The sequence below is a fragment of the Somniosus microcephalus genome, chromosome 26 (assembly GCF_052327205.1).
Source record: "Somniosus microcephalus isolate GS21.2 chromosome 26, FLI_Smic_1.0, whole genome shotgun sequence".
Lineage (NCBI taxonomy): Eukaryota > Metazoa > Chordata > Chondrichthyes > Squaliformes > Somniosidae > Somniosus > Somniosus microcephalus.
This window is the reverse complement of record NC_141012.1, coordinates 44410451-44432887: the sequence shown is the minus strand read 5'-3', so window position 1 is coordinate 44432887 and position 22437 is coordinate 44410451. Positions and strand designations below refer to the sequence as shown.

The window sequence follows — 22437 nt, the reverse complement described above, 5'->3', positions numbered from 1 at the left end:
TTGTTTTATGCACTGAGTCAAGGCTGCAGCAGTGAGCTCACCAACGCCAAGGGGGACTGGTTGGTGCAGAGCCACACGGGTATACAGCTAAATCACTGTCCGTTCACCTCCAGGACTTGGGTTCCAATGCAGTCAGGAGAAGGGATGAAAGCCCCCTCCCATCGATATCTCCGGTATGGAGGAGGGGGAAATGGAGAAGGCAGAGTGCTGAGATGATAGGGATTCCAGAAGCCTCAAGGACACGCGTGGTTGCAGGCTTAGAGACCTATACATTTCAGCTGTCATTCTCAAGCTCATTAAGGATTAGAGCCAATTGCAATTTACATCGCTAGGAACGGAAATAACAGGTCGAGGCAGGAAGATGCACGTTTCTAACATTCAGGTGGAGATGTAATGTCAGTACAGAGTAGGGGGAGGGCAGAGCTCCAAAATCACAACAGATGAATTCCCCATTATACCTAAACATGTGTTGTTTTCTGATTTAAAGCAAGTGTTTCAATGACAACAGTCCAGCTCAATTAGGCCTAAAGTGGTCACCACGGAAACCATGATTGCCAAAGCAAAATAATGCAACATACATTCAGCAATTCACCCACATCTCCAATGACCAGTCTGCCACCAATCTCTTGCTTGATCGGAATCCATATCTTTCTAAAGGTTGTTGCAGTCACTTCCTTACACAACTTGTCAGCTACTATCCCGGTAACATGTCAGTAAAATATAAATCGAGACACTTTGGCATGACTAATGCTTGGGAGGCATCACCTCAAGTGATTACCACAATGTATGCCATCCTATGATCTGTATGGGCTCAGAAAGAGAAAATGAAGCTTACCAACTGAGAGGAAGGCCTCTGCTTGTACCGAACCCATTTTGTTGGAGGCCTCGCAGATGTATTGCCCAGAACTTTCCAGCGATGCCATGCGTATGTAAAGAGAACTCGATCCAGCCCTGGACATGGTGAGGTGAGGGGTATTGGAGCTTGTGCTGCCCACGCCAGATAGTTGAGAGTGCCGAGATTTCGACCGGAGAATGTGGGAAGGGTGGCTGGTGATTAGTCCGTGGCGATCAAACCAGCGGATGATAGGTGCCGGCTGGCCGGTGGCATTGCAGGTCAGTGTAACAAACTCCCCTTCAGTCACTCTCAAATTGGTGGGAGGGGAGATAATCACAGGTTTTGTGCCTCTGTCTGTAGAAGGGAATAAATCTGGAGTCACTCACTGAAATAAATGATTTTTGAATAAACACAAATTTCATACATTAGCCTTTGGAAAATTACTGCTCAACCCCGAAAGAAACTGAACTGGACCAGCCACAAATACTGTGGCAACAAGAGCAGGTCAGAGGCTAGGTATTCTGCAGCGAGTGTCTCACCTCCTGACTCCCCAAAGCCTTTCCACCATCTACAAGGCACAAGTAAGGAGTGTGATGGAATACTCTCCACTTGCCTGGATGAGTGCAGTTCCAACAACACTCAAGAAGCTCAACACCATCCAGGACAAAGCAGTCCGCTTGATTGATTGGCACCCCATCCACCACCTTAAACATTCACTCCCTCCACCACCGGCGTACCGTGGCTGCAGTGTGTACCATCTACAAGATGCACTGCAACAAATTGCCAAGGCTTCTTCGGCAGCACCTCCCAAACCCGTAACCTCTACAACCTAGAAGGACAAGGGCAGCAGGCGCATGGGAACACCACCACCTCCAAGTCACACACCATCCTGACTTGGAAGTATATCGCCGTTTTGTCAAAATCCTGGAACTTCCTCCCTAACAGCACTGTGGGAGTACCTTCACCACACGGACTGCAGCGGTTCAAGAAAGTGGCTCACCACCACCTTCTCAAGGGCAATTAGGGATAGGTAATAAATGCTGGCCTTGCCAGCGACGCCCACATCTCATGAACGAATAAAAAAAACCCTGAAAGACCTGCCATTTAACACAATAATCCCACTACAGAAACAAGTTGCTGTTCCTTTTTGCCCAGTGCTCCCCAAATCTCCCTCGCCCTGATTTGGCACGCTGAGTAATCTCATATTACCTGTGGTCATTGGCTACACTTACCTCTGTTCCTTGTGCTACCTAGACCACAAACTGCCAATGCCACTCTCCTTACCCTCGTTGCCTGCAGATTTGGGGCACTCCCTCACTCATTTTAACCATACAACAAATCTCAGAAAAAGCTCCTGTACGTCTTGCAGTGTCAGTGACTATGTATTAATTGCACTTTTCTTCAATATCAAGTTGGAGTTGGGACACAGATAATGGACTCCCCTGCTTTCCCTTTGTAAATTTTCTTTTCACAACTTTCTCCCTTTTGTCGAGGTACTAATGGATGTGGTATCTCACCAAAGTGATTATTCGTTGTGTGAGAGCCTAGACAGTGACAGGGACAATTTGACCATGGTGGGACGGGACGGGAGACCAACGCCAAGTCCGATTCAAAAGGCCAGAGACTGACTTTCCAGTAGTAGCAGCAGAAACCCAGTGAATTTTCCCCCCCTACCTAAATCATGGACACCAAGGCCAATTGTAGCACTCCTTACTGTCATTCCAGCAGAGATGAACTAACTCAGCACAGACCGGGAATTGACCCTTGGACCTTTCTCGTCTGCGACTCAGTATTGTACAAGGCAGTGCATGCAATCGCACAGTCACTGGGTAAGCTCTATTTTCTCATTAACAAAGTGCATGAGGATGCATCAAAGACTTTACAAAGCAGGAGCAAAAGGCAAAAAGGGAAACAAAGGTGAGTTAGAGGTGGGAGCATAGTTGTAAGGCAATAACACCTTCCAGGGCTTTTAAAAGAAAGGCTTTTGGAGGTGGTGGCAGTTGGAGAGAAGGAAGTGCTGAAAATGAGTTTTTTTTGAAGAGGGGCTAATAATGGTGGTCTTGTAGGAGGTAGAAACAGTGCCAGCGGACAGGATCAACAAGCTTGCATTCACTGTTGTAATGTAGGCAAACACGTCAGTCAATTTGCAGATAGCAACACCTCACAAATCAACAAATGAATGAATAACCAGACAATGTTTTCTTCGGTGGTTGAGGCAAGAATGTTGGCCAGGACATCGGGAGAACTCCCTTCTCCTCTTCTAGGTGGATACCTCAGTATAATACCGAGGGAGTGCTGCATTGTTGGAGTTGCCATCAAACCGAGGCTCCATCCGCCTTTCTCAAGTTCAGAGTAGGGATTTAACCCACAACCTTTTGGGCAAGAGGTGGATGCTACCATCCGAGCCAAACTGACGAGTTGATAATGTCAGCTAGCTTGGGGCAGCAGAGGTAACGTTTCAGAACAACGCCAATTCAAATCTTGGCCAGATACCAGGTATGTACAGGACATCTCTTATGTGTTGCTGATCTAATGTGTGGAACTGTCATATATAGATTCTTATTTTAAAATAGGTTACGCAATTCAGACTGATAATAATGAGCTTGACGTCTGTGGTGAGAGAGGGTGGAAGAAACTTTCTCTGTTAAGCTGGTGTACCTGATTGGACCATGAGCCTAGCTGATGATTGCATAGAACCAATCCCATTTTCCACCATGCATTGATACATCCCAGCATCCTCAGCACCGAGTCCCACAATCTTCAGTCTGTTCCCAGAGACCAAGTGTCGAAGGTCGGCTTGGACAGTGGCTGCGTTGTGGTACCAGGTGATATTGGGCCACGGATTTCCGCGAGAATCGCAAGTTAAACGTGCCGTGGATCCCACGGACAGAGTCAGCTCTCGCAGCCCTTTGACGATGGTAGCAGGTTCTACAAAAAAGAAAGTAAAATAACTTTACATTCAAGTAGATTCTTCTAGCAGAAGTGCTGAATGGCAGGGCGTTGGTAACGTCTCAGTGTCCGGGTCTCAGTGTCAGTGAGTCTCTCTGTTGCACCACCCACACACTCTATACTGGCCTGCGCCTGTTCCTGTTCCTGTTCAGCCTGGCTGCTCAGCCCCTGATGCTGTGCACTTGCCATGCTGACAGTGCACCCACTTTTTCCACTCTGTAGGGTAGAAATCACAATTGGTGCTGTTCTTTTAACACTCACCTGCTGAGAGATATTTTACACGCAGGTGACCGTAATTTCTACCCTTGTATGTCAGATGGTAAATATAACCCGGGTGATTACAACCAACCTGTCGGACTTTGTAAACTGAAGCTCAATAAGACAGCCAACGGCACGACCCGCAGTGATTTGTCACAAGATGTTGCACCACAAAAATTACTTGCCTTACTTATTGGACAAATAAAAGTGGTCTGCATTGTTGGCACTCTGTGGGCCACAATGAATCCCTGTGATGACCCATCAGGATCCCATGACATATACATCCATGTAAACCAAGCCAGGGAATTAAATAGCTTTTAAAATCACATCTAAATGGGAAATCATCTCGTTCACTACTGTGTGTGACCCCCAAGTTGATAACTACAGGGGTTTTTAGTCAGTCAGCTTACTGTTGTATTTGGCTTCACCGTATTGCACTTACCCTTAAAGTAAAAACGAGGGCAATTTTTTCAAATTTGTGCATCCAACAAGGAACTGTGTGTGCCAGGAGCTCAAATCAAGAGTTCAGTTGCTCAACAGGTCAAATTCTGCAGAGTTCAGTACTGAGCCATGCAGGAAGCTTTCATCTGCAGTCTGTGCAAAGCCAGCCAGCGAAGGGCCTCAATGCCCCTATGGCAATATAAACCAGACAGATTTCAGCTCCCGATTGTCCTTCCAGGACCTCAGCTGGTATGGGGAAGTGGGGGAGGGGGATGGGGTGGTGAATGTTGGGCCCGGACAGGATCGGGCACAACTGTGATGCCAAATATCTTTCCGACACTCAACATCAGGACTCACACATGAAGAATGCCCACTTAAGACGAGGTATTGGAGGGGTTAGCTGGCACCAGTGGGCCCATACGCCAGTATAAGTCAGCACCCTCAGCAGAGGAGGGAGGAAATTGGAAAAGAGGAAAACAAAAAGATATAAATAAAAGGAACTCACTCACCATGAACAGTCACTGTGTAGCTTGCAGACACGGGCTCCCCCACTCCATTTTCAGCGATACACAAGTAGCTCCCAGCATCCATTGCTCCGGCTTGATCGACAACCAGATTACTGTGAAAGAGTTTCCACCTCTCATTCCTAGACACGTCGATACCATCTTTTAGCCATCGGACGCGCGGGGTTGGGACTCCACTTGCTACGCATTCCAGGATCAGAGGACTGTGCTGCATCACCGTTACATTCTGTGGGATTGTGGGGTAGAGGACGTGCGCAGGGTTGGTTGCAGAGCCTGTGGGGAAAGATGGAAGAAATCACATTGTGCAGTGTCCAACCACCTCGAAACATCTAGGCCAAGTAGTGCCTACACATCCCAACACTCACCATACAGCGGGCATACAAAGAAAGAAAGAGAATGCGCACACAAGAGAAATGGGAAGAATGTACGTGAGAAAACTGCTGCTGATAGGGCAATAAAATGGCTGGAGTGCAAACGAAGGAATGCTATAGAGAAAGCAAGAGCATAAGCAAGGGAAAGTAAAATGTTGGAGTATGAGTGAGGCAAAGTGAAAGAATGGGTGACTAAAAGGGAAAAAGAGTGCTGTGGAAAAAGAAAGCCAAAGACAACATGGGATAGAAAGTAAAAGAGCGTGCAGAGGAACATGAGTAAACAAGAAAATGGAATCGTGAGGGAATTTGAGAGAGAGAAACTAATGGAAAGGCTCTGGTACAAGTTGAGGGTAGATGTGAGTTAGGAGACAACTTTATAATGAAGCCTCCTTTCAGAAATCAGACTGAGGACAAGATCAGATAACATAGCTGTTTATTTGTCAGATGAATAATACAGTGAGATGTAACCATGCTAAAAAAACAACAAACAGTGATGAGTTAGAAAAACAAGATTTAGGCCCTCATTTCCCAAGGTTGCTTTCATCAGGCAAGCTTTAAGTGGTTTTTCAGACACACAGCTGGTTAGAGATTAACTCTGAGGAAGAACAAACTTCCGTCTGTTTGGCTTTTTAATCGCCCTTATAATTTGTCCATGTTTTCATCCGAGGAGTGGAGCAGATGTCATCCAGCACACAGGGATGGGACCGTGCTTGTTTCAGGGGTTGTGGGTGCCTGAGATTTGATTTGGGGGGGGGGGGGGGGGTGACACAGTGGGTGCCTGTTCACCTAAACATTAAATTTAAGCACGCATTTCAACATCATTTAAAAAGGTGACTGAGGAAGTGGATTCTGTAATTTATCTAATTTAATTTATAAATAGTGAAATGCTTGGATATCAAGCTGGGTAAAGAGCTTGGAACCAGACAAATTTACAGGTAAATAAAATGGAGTCACAGTCACACTTGTGGGAAAAGAGGACTTTGTGGTCTAGCCCTGGCAAACGAAGGCATGCAAGGAAGTGCCTGCGCAACGCTGGAGTCAGGGTACATGAATATTCAACAAGCCTCAATATGCAGGAAACATCACAGAGGGGTCAGCTCATGTGATGGATGAAAAACATTAACTCTTTAAAAATAAATGCCACAGACGAGGAAAACCCCATCTGTGCTGAGTTCAGCCAGGTTAACAGCAGAGGTGCTACAATTTGTCTTAGTGCCCCAACTGGTGGAAAATTTCACTCCTTATTGCGATTCAGAGTTGAAAAGTGCATGTGTAGGTGTTGGGGTGGACCGGATCAGGATGCGAGCCCCCCCACAGTTGAATAGCTTGATGCTCTGAGCCCGCGCGAAGAATGAACACTTGAGACATGTACTGGAGGGTACAAAACGTTCTGCAGCACGAGTCAGTGTCTCCAGGAGCATAGCCGGGAAAACTGGGAAAGGAATGTGCGGAATGCCAACATGCCATGTGACTGCAGCCCTTCGGTTCGGTTTTCCTCATCAAGGTGAGGGATGTCAGTGTTGTGGGTTGAAGACTCCATTAGGTTTTGCAGCCACTATCAGTACCAAGCATTCCCAAGTCAGCTTTAGTGCAGGTTAGAGAGAGCGCAAAAATCTCCCACCACTCAATAACATGCCTTACCCACAACTACCGAATAGCATCTCCCATTGCACCAACTTGACATTTATTTCTCACTCCAGCCATTATGGTCTTCGAATGAGACTGCCCATTTAATGCTTAATTATGGGTAGTTTTGTACTGTGTATTAAGACTGCTCCAACGTCATTACATGTAGAAGTTTGTAGCAAGCAGACAGAGACATATTCATCCCAGCAGTCTTGGCTGCATTCAAACCCATAATCCAAAGGTGAAAGGCTATGCACCACCTAGATTCCTTCCCACAATGGCGACAGCACCTACTATACCAAACAGTTCAATATCCTTAACCTTAACAGGGTGCTACAAGGGTCAAGGGGCACAGCAATCCCTTCAGCTGTCTGTATTGGCTGAATCAGCAATGGCAGAGACTGGGTACATTGTGAAAATACATCTGGGCTGCACACTTACGCCTAATCAGCAGCTTATGCCCCGTAGGCTCCATTTTCATTTCTTGCGTGACAGGATTGTACGCTGCACACTTGTAGGTTCCTTTGTCCTGCTGTGTGACATTGAGCACTTGCAAGTTTCCAGAGGGAAGGATCAGGTAGTTATCTGGAAAACAAGAGCAACGTTAAGGAAAATGATTGATGGAACCTGATTAGGGAGCTCCTGAAACTGCAAAGGGTCAGGGAACAGGGATGCCAGCTCAGGCCCATTGTATTCATAACGTGGCCCAGTTGGTTTCCCACAGACTTGTTCTGGGCCAAAATATCAAGTCCAAGTCCAGGCTTTTAGGAGAGCTGAGGCATTCCAGTAAAAACTTTAATGAAGGTGTTAAAAAGAAAATTCAGTGGATATATTTAATCGCGTTGTGAAATATGCAATTTTTAAAAATTGTTTCATTTTGTTTAATCCCTCACTTTAGAAATTTCAGTCAGAGGGGAAAAAATGACAAAAAAGTTCAGAAATCATTTTGAGCAATCTGTAATAACCCAATCACAAGGTAATATACCCTCACTATAAAACAGCAGTTGTTGCATATACACTGTATGACACCTTTAACATTGAAACGGTTCAGCACAGCACCCCTACACGAGTAACAGGTAACGCAAGGATTTGAGTTTTCAATGAAACGCATGTCCCACAAGTTTAATACATTAATAGACTAGGCGACTTCCAGTGGTGTTGCACCCAGGAAGCCAAGAGCAAGTGTAGGCTTCAGATAAAAGTGGGATTAAAGGGCAAGGGATAATTGGAGCAAGGCATGGCGACATAACTCAATCTCCAGTTTAAAGTCCCATATTCGGTCTTATTTTTATATAATATTTTTATTTTTGTATTAAAATTTATAGTTGAAGAGCAAGACTTAAAGCAATTTGGGAAGTAGAAAAGTAGAGTTAGTTGGAGCATAAGAATATCTATCCAGCACAGGCTGAAAAGCTGGAGATGCAAAAGTGAGATGCTTTGGAGCCACAAGTTTCCATAGGCAGCTTTCATTAGAAATGTGGACACAGGAATTTATAATGGAAACATCTTACATAAAAATGTGACAAAAACCACAGTAACAGGTAGCAAGATTCTGTACGTTGGAAGTGCTTACAAAATTTTTAATGTTTTATAAATGAATTACAAATAAGTAACACCTGAATTTATATACAGTAGCACCTTGTCATGTTAGAATAACATAACATAAGAAATAGGAGCAGGAGTAGGCCAATCGGCCCCTCGAGCCTGCTCCGCCATTCAATAAGATCATGGCTGATCTGATCCTAACCGCCAATCTACTATCACAGAACCATCTCCTGAATCTAACAGAATTAGACACCTGAAATAGGAGCAGGATCAGGCTACACGGCCCCTGGGCCCGCTCCGCTACCCACAGGGCCATGTCCAATCCGAACCTAGACTCATGTCCAAATTCCTGCCCGCTCCCCGTAACCCTTAATTCCCTTTACTTCTAGGAAACTGTCTATTTCTGTTTTAAATTTATGTAATGATGTAGCTTCTACAGCTTTTTGGGGCAGCATATTCCATGGACCTACCACCCTCTGAGTGAAGTAGTTCCTCCTCATCTCAGTTTTGAAAGAGCAGCCCCTTATTCTAAGACTATGCCCCCTAGTTCTAGTTTCGCCCATCATCGGGAACATCCTCCCCGCATCCACCCAATCCAACCCCTTCACAATCTTATATGTTTCAATAAGATCGCCTCTCATTCTTCTGAACTCCAATGAGTAGAGTCCCAATCTACTCAACCTCTCCTCATATGTCCATCCCCTCATCCCCGGGATTAACCGAGTGAACCTTCTTTGTACTGACTCGAGAGCAAGTATGTCCTTTCTTAAGTATGGACACCAAAACTGTATGCAGTATTCCAGGTGCGGTCTCACCAATACCTTGTACAACTGAAGCAATACCTCCCTATTTTTATATTCTATCCCCCTAGCAATGAAAGCCAACATTCCATTGGCCTTCTTAATCACTTGCTGCACCTGCATACTACCCTTTTGAGTTTCGTGCACCAGGACCCCCAGATCCCTTTGTACTTCAGTACTTTCCAGTTCCTTGCCATTAAGATAATAACTTGCTCTACGATTTTTCCTGCCGAAGTGCATTAACCTCACACTTTCCAGTATTGTATTCCATCTGCCAAATCTCTGCCCACTTACTTAGCCTGTCTATATCCCCTTGCAGGTTTTTTATGTCCTCCTCACTCACTACTTTCCCTCCCATCTTATCATCTGCAAACTTTGATATGTTACACTCGGTCCCCTCCTCCAAATCGTTAATATAGATTGTAAAGAGTTGGGGACCCAGCACTGACCCCTGCGGAACACCACTTGTTACTGATTGCCAGTCTGAGAATGAACCATTTATCCCAACTCTCTGCCTTCTGTTAGATAGCCAATCCTCGCCAGAATATTACCCCCAATCCCGTGATTTTTTATCTTAAGCAATAATCTTTTGTGTGGCACCTTGTCAAATGCCTTTTGGAAGTCTAAATACACTACGTCCACTGGTTCCCCTTTATCCACCCTATATGTTACTTCCTCAAAGAACTCCAGCAAATTTGTCAAACATGACTTCCCCTTCATAAAACCATGCTGACTTGGTCCTATTAAATTATGTTTATCCAAATGTCCTGTTACTGTCTCCTTAATAATGGACTCCAAAATTTTACCTACCACAGATGTTAGGCTAACCGGTCTATAGTTTCCAGCCTTCTGTCTACTGCCCTTTTTAAATAAGGGTGTTACATTAGCAGTTTTCCAGTCTGCCGGGACCTTTGCTGAGTCCAGGGAGTTTTGGAAAATTATTACCAATGCATCCACAATCCCTACTGCCACTTCCCTCAAGACACTAGGATGTAAGCCATCAGGTCCAGGTGATTTATCCACCTTGAGTCCCATTATTTTACTGAGTACCACTTCCTTAGTGATTTTGATTGTGTTTAGCTCCTCCCCCCCTATAGCCCCCTGTTTGTCCAGTGTTGGGATATTCTTAGTGTCCTCTACTGTAAAGACTGATACAAAATATTCATTGTGTTTTTGCCATCTCCATATTTCCACCATTAATTTCCCGGTCTCATCCTCTAAGGGACCAACATTTACTTTAGCCACCCTTTTTCTTTTTATACAACTATAAAAACTCTTACTATCTGTTTTTATATTTTTTGCTAATTTACTTTCATAATCTATCTTCCCTTTCTTAAATCAATCTTTTTGTTATTTTTTGCTGTCTTTTAAAGTTTTCCCAATCCTCTATCCTCCCACTAGATTTGGCTACCTTATATGCCCTTGTTTTTAGTCGAATACAGGTAGACTATCCTTTATCCGAAAACCTCGGGACCAGCCGTGTTTCGGTTTTCGGAAAATTTCGGAAGGTATTTTATAAGACTGGGAAATTTGTCGGGGGAGGGGTCGGCGGGGGTCGGGGTCGGCGGCGGGGGTCGGGGTCGTGCGCACGACTTACGCTGACCCTCTGCTCAGCGTAAGTCGTGCGCCACTCTGGTCATGTCGTGCGCACGACTTACGCTGAATGAAAAAACCTTCGGTTTTTAGAGGGTTTCGGTTTTCAGAAGTTCGGATAAAAGGTAGTCTACCTGTACTATCCTTAATTTCTTTACTTAGCCACGGATGGCTGTCTTTTCTTTTACACCCTTTTCTTCTCAGTGGAATATATATTTTTTTGGAAGTTGTAAAATAACTCCTTAAATGTATACCACTGATCATGTATCGTCTTACCCTTTAATCTATTTTCCCAATCCACTCTACTCAATTCCGCTCTCATACCTTCATAGTCTCCTTTATTCAAGCTTAGCACGCTTGTTTGAGATCCAACCTTCTCACCCTCTAATTGAATATGGAATTCCACCATGTTATGGTCACTCATTCCAAGGGGATCCTTTACTAGGACATTTTTAATTAATCCTGTCTTGTTACACAGGACCAGATCTAAGGTTGCTTGCCCCCTGGTCGGTTCAGTTACATACTGCTCAAGAAACCCATCCCTAATACACTCAATGAACTCATCCTCAAGGCAGCCCTGCCCATTTTGATTTGTCCAATTAATATGATAGTTAAAATCCCCCATAATTATAGATGTTCCCTTATTACAAGCCTCAACTATTTCCTGATTGATACTCCGTCCAACAGAGTTGCAACTGTTCGGAGGCCTATAGACTACGCCCACTAGTGTTTTTTCCCCTTATTATTCCTTACCTCCACCCAAACTGTTTCATTATCCTGATCTTTTGACCCAATATCATTTCTCTGTATTAGAGTGATTCCTTCCTTTATTAACATAGCCACCCCACCTCCCCTTCCTTCCTGATCGTTAAATAACCTGGTATGTTTAATTCCCAGGCATTGTCACCCTGCAGCCATGTTTCTGTAATGGCCACAAGATCATACCCATTAACTCGTCTATTTTGTTACGAATGCTACGTGCATTCAGATAGGGAACTTTCAAAGATGTTTTGTGACACTTAGTTCCTGCTTTTGCCCTTTTTATTACTTTACCTTTTACTCCATACCTTCTGCCCCTTCCTGACACGCTCTGGTTTTTAATTTCCCCACTGCTACCTAAGTCTATGACCTTCTCTGTTGTCATTTTTATTATTTGCTTTCTAGGAATCTCCCCCCCACTAGTTAGTTTAAAGCCCTCGCTACAGCCCTAGTTATATGATCCGCCAGGACTCTAGTCCCAGCACTGGCCAAGTGAAGCCCGTCCCAACGGAACAGCTCCCTCCTGCCCCAGTACTGGTGCCAGTGTCCCAGGAAGCAAAACCCATTTCTCCCACACCAGTCTTTGAGCCACGCATTTAACTCTCTAATTTTATTTGTCCTAGCCAAATTCGCTCGTGGCTCAGGTAATAATCCAGAGATTATTACCCTTGTGGTTCTGCTTTTTAATTTGGCCCCTAGCTGCTCATACTCCTTTAACAGAACCGGCTTCCTAGTCCTATCTACGTCGCTTGTACCAACATGGACCACGACAACTGGATCCACCCCCTCCCACTGCAAGTTTCTTTCCAGCCCAGAGGAGATGTCCTTAACCCTGGCACCGGGTAGGCAACACAGCCTTTGGGACTCTCGCTCTCGGCTGCAGAGAACTCTATCTATCCCCCTAATAATACTATCCCCTACCACTACAACATTTCTATTTACTCCCCCCTCTTGAATGGCCCCCCGTTCCACGGTGCTGTGGCCAGGTTGCTCATCCTCCCTGCAGTCCCAAAGTGTCTCAAAGTGCTTCACAGTGAATTACTTTTGATAATTAACTGTCTGCAAGTAAGTGTATATAAGTATCACAGGCCTGGGTGAAGCGTGTGACTTATATAGGCAAATGCAGCAGCTATACTGTCCCAACCATGTCCCACAAACAGCTACTGTTCATAGTCTGGTAAAATGTCATTGCCTTATTTTAACGCAGTGATAAACACTTTTACAACTACCAGTGGACATTAAACCCATATAGAGTGCACTATATTACAAATCTACAGAGCCATGAATGGGTAGGAAGCAGCAAGATTGGCAGACAGAGCATGCCCCTCTCACCCAGCAGCACTTGTACTCTGTCTTGCAGACAGTTATTAAGTATCACACACCTGGGTGGACAGAAGAGGGTGATGCATGGTGACCACAGAATCACCTAAAGAATGGGTAAAAATTACTTTAAAAAAAAAGTGAAGCCCTTTAAAGATGAGTCTACATGGTCTGTCAAAGCTCTCAGCACTGATCTTTAATGTCTCCGGCCTGGTTGTAACTTTGGCTCAGACTACTGGGGTGAGTGCCCTCCATGTATGGTTGCTGTGAAGGTCCTTACTGAAATGAGTTAGGGGCACTTTCAACCCAACTCAAGGTGGCAACATGTCCAGACCACAAAACTGCCTATGACTGGTGCATACATTCTCAGTCTCCGAGTGATCACAAGGATGGATGGATGAGAAAGAGAAATATCACACTGGTGCAGTAGAGGGCGCCCTCCTGGAGTGAAGGAATATTGCTGGAATAGTAGAAAATATTTGGACAGAATTTGCAGCCGGAGGCTTCCCCGCGGGCAAATGCCTCCGAACCACAAGAAAAGTACGAACCTATCTGATGGTCCCGGAGATTCGTAGACTCGCACTCTTGGGCCTCTACGCATACTCGTGTGTACGAGTCCACGTATCCAGGGGCGCATGCGGTTCACAAGCGCCCGTGGGATCACATGGGCCGGCCCAACCAATTAGAAAAGGGGATCCCCATTATGCTTATGGGGATTCCATTTACGTACGGAATACCCATAAGCTGAATAGGAATCACCTAAAAAAACACAAACTTCACACAACTTAAATAAAAATAAACCATTACATGTTCAAAATTAATTAAAATACAATTAAATTAAACATTTAAAACAAAAATGTAATTATTTGAAAAATAAATTTAAACTTTTAAAGGGGCCAGAAAAACCTATAACTAACTTTAAAGTTTTTTTATATTTAAATAATTCAAAAACATTATTTTAATATTTAAACTCTTACGCTGGTAAAAGAAGGCCCTATGCCTGCTTTTACCAGGCGTAAGAGTTTCACAGGCATTCGCTAGGCAGTAGTTGGGCAACTCTCTGCCAGCGAATGTCCATTCCCCGGGGATGCGGAGGATCTGTCAAGCTGAAACTTGACAGATCGCAAGTTCCGGGTTTTCGCGCATATGAGGAAATCCAGAACCTGCGGAGCACTTACAGCTCCATACGCGGTCAAAGGCCCTGGAAAATCCAGGCCTCTGTAGCTAATCTGTGCTGTATGAGCCCTGGGAGTGTTTGAAGGGACAGATGATGGCCAATAGCAACTGCCCACAATACCTCAAATACAGATTTTTTTCAAGTTACTGGGCTAGACAGGAAGGTAGTGTTTTTCACATGCCTGCCCTGATGCAGACACACACTTACCTGTAGATTGCTCAAGCCATTTGCCCCTCACTCGGTAACGGATTAGTGCTGTGGGTTTACTGTCAGGTAAATGACATTCTATGATGCCTGTGCTTCCTTCATCTACTGTAACTACTCGCTGGCTGGGTGCCTGGAAATCACTTACACCTGCAAAGACAGAGGAAAGGACTATAATCAGCTTTGGAAATGATTAGTTACTCTGATGGGCTTTGCAACTGAAAACTGGCACACAACAGCAGCACTGAAATTTCAGATAGCAGCTTCCCTCCTCTTGAGCTCTGATAGTGGTAACCTGGCACTCTGTCCCAGGAATGCAGAAGTTCAGGGTCAGAGTCAGGGTTACTGGAGTGTGTATTACCATGTCGGTTTACACTCATGCCAACATTTTCACAAACAGTAAATGGAGGGAAATGTACCCCAATAATGCCACTGGATACATATATACAGTTCTTGAGCAGCCAGTAGCAATATCAAAATAAGTTTTCCAGACTTGGCAACTCTGGTGACCGGAATAGCAGGGGAGTAATATAGGGGTTAACAATTCCACTGGTTTCTCCCCGGTCCACTCTACCAGCACACATCGCAAACGACCTGTGATTTTCATCCATTAATTTTAAATAGACTGAAAATCATGGGTTGTGATTACGTGATATGTTCCCATTGTGTGCCACGACTGCAGAAACAGAACTTTTAGCTCATAGAAGCTGCTTTAAGGCCAGATTTTCCACTTTTGTGTCCCCCCCCCCCCCCAATAAGGAGCCTCATCTGCCAGGAGTGCAAATCAAAAGATCTACTCTTTAGTCTTTCTAAACTTCTGGTCACTGCTAGGTTCAAACTCACAGCATCGGTCATTTTCTTTACTTCTGACTACACAACCTGTTGTTATGCGGAAGGACATTATTAAATATGTAAAGGTGCATCACCATCTGCTGATCTGTGCTGCAAGACTCACGGACACAAGAGAGTGCAATTTTGCCGTGCTGACATCACTGCATCGAGCACTATGTTACTCATTTTATTTTGGCTCTAGGGATGACTAGCTTTAATGTGCGCCTGTGATTTTCTGATATGTGCTCTATGCAAGTGCCACTCCTCACTGGGAGTGTCAGATCACAGAGTTACCCACTATATTTAATCACAAAAACATTAGGGGTAAATGAACTGCTCGGTGTGGCACTGAGCCATGATGGTCTGGTTTGTCCCCAGCCTGTACGCAATTTACTGATCTCAGCTAAGGTGGCCTTAGGGGATGCTGCGACCTTTGCAACAATGGGCTAGGGAGGGGAGAATTAGCCAAAGCTCATGCTCTTGATTGTGATCGAGTGAACTCCCCCGTTCTCCCCCCACCGCTACAAAGTACGCATGTACGTGAATGCCAAGTGAAACAGGGTTAGGCTTGAAGCTCCACTATTGAGCAGCCAGCTGGCGCACACTGCCTAGACTGACTCGAGAAAAATGGCTGCTTGAATGAGCTCCCAGAAACCTCCACCATAGATCCCTAGCAAGAGTGCCTTGGGGAGTGATGGGGCAGGGGAAAGGAAAAAAAGTGTTAAAGCTGGAATATAAAACAGAGAATTGAGAAATATTTAATGCTCTGATTAAATCAGGTCTGTGGTTGTGTTTTCTCACTGCTTGGGGGGAGGCGGAGGCAAAGAGAGAAAGGCAGCTTTCTTCATTTTCTTACCACTTCTTTGGACCTTCCACCTGTTCCAGGATATGACCTGCTCATGGGACTCTGAAAATTCAGCCTTCTAGCCAAATGGAGGCATAGCTTGCGTCTCCTCCCCTCTGTTTTTCTCTTTCTTGGGGGTGGACGAGAGGAGAGGTTTACATCTACTGTAGGCCCCAGTTATGCAGCCTGCCTGTGTGGTCTGGTTAAAAGTCAGGGGAATTAAGACTTCATTACAGTTTTTATATGGCTGTGAAGCTCTTTCCGGAAGGCCGATTCCTCGATTTGGTGGCGGGGGGGGGGGGGGGGGGGGGGGGGGGGGGGAAATCACAGGTTTCTAACATATACTGCAAATCATTTTTGGACAGGAATATGGATTGCAAACGTACACACAGGGCCACACTCTCCCTTCCTGTATTGGATAGGGAATGTTTCCTTCAGTGCTCCGCTCAGCAGGTCATTCCCTGGGTCACTTCCCTCTCCATCAGCTTCCTTCGAGTAGTCAGCTCTATTTTTATAATTATAACTGTTCCCATTGATTTCTTTCTCCAAGTCCGGACCAGGTCTGCTCACAGGGTGGAATGTCTCATTAATGCTCTTGGAGGAGACGGCTATCAAGTTGCCAAAATTCAGCGCCTTTCCTTTTTTTCCTTCCCTGCATTCCCCAATTATTTGCTGCGGGCACGCGCACACAAAGTTACTGCCCGTTCAGAATATGCTTCGTTAAAACAGCAATCTCAGCCATGCCACCCTATGGGGAAAGAGGGTGACCAGAGACCACAAAGAGGGGATGGGGATTTTTTTTTAAAGTAGCGTCAACTCCAGGCATGCTCTCATGCACCTACAATTTGAGTGGTCATAGATAAGACATTAGCAAGGATGTGGAAAGAGGCACAAGAGTAGGGGCAAAATGAAACCTAAAATAAAATGTTTTTATTATTGAGAAACCTAGGAGAAGTAATGGGGTCTTTGGTTGTAAAGAGGAAGATAAAGAACAGAAGATAAATAATTGATGAAAAATAGTCAGCTACACACCATAATTTCCTGATGTGTTCCTAGCAGGCAAAGCTCCATGCTGGGAGTGTGCAATACAAGAACAGGAATAGTCTCATTTGACCCAACAAACCTGTCTCTTCCCAATTAACTGTTGGATTACTGCTCCAGTTTTCACCCCTCCTCTCCTGAACATACTGACTCATGCTGGGGTACGGTTCCACGGGCGCTGACAGATCTTCTGCGTCACACCCAACCGTTAATTCTTCATGAGTGACCCTGGACAGCAGCAAACTACTCCAGCACAGGAGGAATCACAGACAAGCCCCGTCCTTGCCCGACGTCCACAAATGCACTTTCCAGCAATGATCAGGAGCAGGAACTCTGGCTGAATTTCTCCTCCCTTGCCCATGGGTCATGAGGTCAACCTCAGCGTCTGTCACTTTTATAAGGAAAGCTTGAGAAAATGGGACATCATTTCTTTACAACAGAGCGATCCATAAAAAAAGGTTTTTCTCCAGTTCCGAAAAATGTTGCTCTGCTCCTATATATCTACCATTCTACAGCCACAATAAAGGTAGATGCGAGTAGCTTGGCACTGGATAGTCCAGCCAAGACAGGAAAGTGGCATGCAGAGAAGGGTGGGCTCAAACGACTGCCCTACTACTACCTGGGTATTGAATACTGGTACATTCAGCCGGTCAAAAGGGTCAAGTTCTCTCAGAATATCAATAGATCCGAGGGTCCCCATAAACTACAGCTCATCCGACAGTCAGACGGGCTGGAGTGAAGTGCCTCCCATTTCCAGAACGATACTCACTTGCAATGGTAATGGAAGAAGGGCTGCTCACTATTGCACCAACAGAACTGCTTGCCACACACTGGTACCTCCCAACATGGGACATTTGTAGATTTGAGATAGTCAATGACCCAGATCGGATCGCTATTCCATTCTGTCCACTGTCTGTTAATTTCTGTCCACTGAAGTGCCACGTAATGCGTGCCCAGGCGGGCTCTGCAGCACAGCGAAGCTGAACCCGTCCGCCTAGTTTCTGTATTGTGGAGCGGGGCTCTGCGGAGAAATGAGGGGCCAGGTCTGTGGAGGAAGAATGAGACACACTGGTTAGGAACTGTCCTATCTTCTGATGATATTCTTACTGAAACAGTGGGCCGGCCCTCTTGAATGGGATTCATCATCATTTGTATGAGATGGGGACTAGAAGAACCATCATAAATATAACATGATTAACATCTCCAGCCCAGTGGCATGGAGACCACTTCTAGAGCTCATTCCAATTTGAACCGAGATCAGCTAATACAGACATGGGAGTCAACCTGGATCCTTCCGGGTCTGCATGGTACCACACAAGAAGCCAGGACTTGTCTTTGTGAGCCACATGGAGTGTCGGAGGTCACATAAAAAAGTTTATTCACTGTTCTCATTATTCTACAACAGATCTCGTGTTCTGAATTGCGGTTTGCCGACCACTGAAGCAACAGCCCTTTCCAAACCTCCAGGCCAGCAAAACTTAAAACAGGACAAACCAGTGAATAAGAAACATGAGGAAAATCTGCAAATCCTAAAAATAGAAAACAGAAAATGCAAGAAATACACAGGTCAGTCAGTAATTGCAAATAAAAATACAGGTTATAACATTGTGGGTGCGTAACTGTTCATCAGAGTGAAGAAAAGATATGCAAAATATCATAACTTGTTGTTCCTTTTTACAAATGCTGACTGACCTGCTATGTATTTCCAGCATTTTCTGGGAATAAGAAATACAAGCGCCAATAAGACTGCGTTGCCTGTGCGAGACTGCCAGAGTTCAGGGGCTATGTGTAAACGAACAGGTAATGCTTCATTTAAATAGAAATGCCAGATGAACCCGTTAAACATTTGAACACTAATACTGCAAACAGTAAGCCCTTAAAAACTAAGTTTGACAAATTTAATACTAGTTTATACCAGTTGGTGGTTAATAATTTTCTTAAGGAATACGTTGCTAGATGGGGGAGTAGAGGCCACAATAATGGGATTGCTCAAATTACAGTTGGATGTTATAATGGGAGAGTTGGGTACAAGGAGGATGAACTTTAATATCCTTCTTATTTATCTCAGGCTTTCCCTTTATTCTGACAGTATGGAGCAGTGCCCAGTGGGAATGTGCTCAGCGTTGCATCTTGACACTTCAAAAAAACTCTTCAAATTAAGCAAGTCATACATTGGGTAGCATGGCTTACCTGCCCTGATACAGGAGAGAAGAATGGTCAGCCACACGCAGAACACCGATTGCAGAAGCCCCGTCTCTGGATCCATTGCACTGTGACAGGGAAGCGAGGCTGAAGAGTTCCACAGCAAGGCAGGGTGGCCAGCACGATCTGAGAGAGAAAAAGAGATGTTAACTATAAAACTTGGAGGGAAGCAGTTAGTGCCACTTAACGCCCACTACAGACACGGCACAATTCTGATGCTTCAATTACAACTCAAATGCTACAGCACACATCAAAAACCAACACCCGACGACAGGAATGTGACAAGTTCACTTTTTTCTCCCTCTCTTTCCTTAGGAGGTGCGGACTCCTGCTAGGGTGCATGCTGGTACACCCTGTACCTTTTGAGACCACTGTAAAACAGAGAACAGCTCTTGTTGCTCCAGGATATCGAAACCATACAAGTATCTCAAGCACTGAAGGAAATTTAACTGCAACATCTTTAGCCCAATACTACAAAAATAAGAAAGACTCAAAGAAGCAGGAAAAAGACAGTTCCCGTACAATCATATATCAGGTTCAGCATTTAGAAACATGCCCTTAAATATCAACTTTTCAACTGAGCTACAAGAAACTGGACAAACAGGCAAGTCTACAAGACTGAAGTTGTAAGTTGAGCTGTTGAATAGGATGCCTGTAACCATAATAAATCTATTTTTCCTCCCCTTTATCATACAATCCTGGATTACTAGGGACCCCTAAAGCAATCTAACACGGGAACAATATATACATAGCGGTAGAGATGAAGTAAGAGAAAGAGAGAAGCTGCCAGTCTCGAATGTGAAGCAATGCAGCCCAACTCTGTGGCAGGTGGGCAGGTGTTAACATGCCTGTGGCGGTCACTTTCATCAGGACTGACAGCATTTGAAACCAAAGACATCTAAAAAAGGAGAACACTTCAACTGAGAGATGGCATGTTGCCTTTTAATAGCTCAGAGACCCCAGGCACCAAAACTGACACATAAACAGCAGCCTAACAGTCTACTGTACAAAGGCAACTCTAACCACTCGGAGCTTGTTAGTTACATTGGTGTCTCATTAAAAAAAGTTAAGATTTTCTTCTCATTCTCTAGGCCCTTCCACTTACAACATCCATTCCCTCAGTCAGGGCAGCGGGCAATACTATGGGTATCAAGCTCTTCTTGATGGCACCATCACCAACTGCTGTGAGCTACATGAGTGGTCAGTGACGAGAAGAGGTAGCTGGCTCTCTGCTCAATCTGGTCTAGACTCTACTGCCTCCATTCCCTCCCACTTCCATCTCTCAACAAACACAAACTAATCAGTTTTTGTGCTGTGTGTTGTTTGTGGAATAAGACAAATAAAGTTAACTTGGAAAGGAAAAGAATAGACCCGGAGACATTATTCTTGAATCAGTCTGGTGTCAAAATGGCTCAAGATGAAAGATGGAAGTCGAGTACTTAATATCAGACGGTACTCGTCAACTTCCAGGAATTAAACATCATTCCACCAAGCTCCTGGGGCACGTTCCCTCTGGACAGAATATTCCCTCTGGACGGAGACAAGAATTTCTCCAACACTGGAGGCCCCTCCACTAGTGTTTACAACTCCACAGAAATACCAAATCCTTACATTATCGCCACGTAGCTTAATGGGGCACTGGACCACAATAGCCAAATAAGTAGAGATCGTGCATCAATTTTTCTTTAAGTTCTTTTGAGCGATGGGAAGAGCCACTGTGCAGGTGTCAATAAAAACAGAAATGACATACGTTGTTGGGAGTTATTTTACAGTTTGCTTTTTCCAACTGCTTTCCCTGACTACCATTCTAGTGAGGACTGGACTGCAGGAATGCAATTGTATCAGAATCAGCAATTTTTCCTTGTATGAAAGCAATGCCCCTTTAATACATGGAATGGTGGCGGAGTGAGACCACAGAAGTATAACAGCCAGCAAGTACCACCACTGAATAGGGAGCTATGAAAAAACTTTGCTATTCCACCGTTGCAATCTACTCCCTGTCCCCTATCCCTTACTCAGTGTTTACTGACACCAGCACCTCACACAGGGCTACTGTTTTGTACTACAGTCCATAGTTAAAGCAAATAGCCTAGCATTAGGGACCCCAATCAGCAGAACCACCAGTTAGATATGATCCTCTTGAATTCTGGGATTCAGTTGGACCAGGGAAGCAAGAATAAATAAATTGCTCAAACCATGAACTCCCCAAGCTTAGCCAGAGAGTAAGAAGGTCCCAGAACCCACGATTCAATGCCTAGTTTGTTCCAAGTTAGCCAATCCCAACTGGGAATGGCAGTAGGAATGCTACTGATAGGGCCAGTGCTCTGGGAAAATAGGAGTAAAATAAACCTGGGTTCCTGCTCTTGATCACTGTCCAGTGACTCCTGCTGGATGTGCACATGTGCGATGTGATGCTCCTGTAGAACAGCCTCAGTGTCAAGTCTCACATATTAATAATGGTTCTTTGGGCAAGGAATTGGAGGGCAGCTAGTACTAGTAAACCCGTACCACAGAAAGGAGTTGATGCCTTGGGAAAATTGCAAAAGTAAAAAAAGTAAAAAAAACTCATAACTCCCATTAACATAAATCCACAGTAAGTAGTCCAATGTATTAATGTTACCTTTCTGCAAGAACCTTCCAATCGAAATGCATAGTTTCATAAAACATACATGCGTTCTTGAAATTCATACGCTTCAAAAAAAAGCCTGTACTGTAGTATAACTGAGAGAAAGCCTGTAACGTAGGCCTGATATTAGCACAATGGTTTTTCTACGAGTTGCATGACTGAGACAGTGGAGGTCTGCAGCGTCTGATGGATGAAGTCACATTCCAATAAATTTACCACGGTCCCTGAAACACCCTTAATGCAAACTTTGCAACAAATCTGCAAAAATAAGCTCTTTGGTAAGGTCACAGCAACATATGCAAAGCGTACATGGTGTGGACAATGAGATGGTTTGCACCAAGTTACGCTAACCTTCAAACGTTTTAGTTGACAAGTTAAGAAAAAGCAGTAGTATGATTAATGGCAATTGCATCATCAATTCTATCTCTACTTAGAAAGCAAATTACTCACTGATCCAACTATGGCAAAAAGCAACTTTTAATAGACTATGT

General features: G+C 44.6%; 1 protein-coding gene across 2 annotated transcripts in view; it reads right to left on the bottom strand.

The window, feature by feature from the left end:
• LOC147100431 (cell adhesion molecule-related/down-regulated by oncogenes-like) overlaps positions 1 to 22437 on the bottom strand; it is a 132633-nt gene that overhangs the window by 15834 nt on the left and 94362 nt on the right. For both annotated transcript variants that reach the window (XM_085968135.1, XM_085968134.1), the window contains exons 2-8: positions 19309 to 19446; positions 17888 to 18163; positions 14406 to 14552; positions 7446 to 7589; positions 4993 to 5280; positions 3494 to 3763; positions 836 to 1189 (exon numbers count right to left, since the gene is read on the bottom strand). In XM_085968135.1, the coding sequence (XP_085824261.1) occupies positions 836 to 1189; positions 3494 to 3763; positions 4993 to 5280; positions 7446 to 7589; positions 14406 to 14552; positions 17888 to 18163; positions 19309 to 19384 (1555 nt within the window). In that variant the 5' untranslated portion in view covers positions 19385 to 19446. The remainder of the gene's footprint in view (positions 1 to 835; positions 1190 to 3493; positions 3764 to 4992; positions 5281 to 7445; positions 7590 to 14405; positions 14553 to 17887; positions 18164 to 19308; positions 19447 to 22437) is intronic.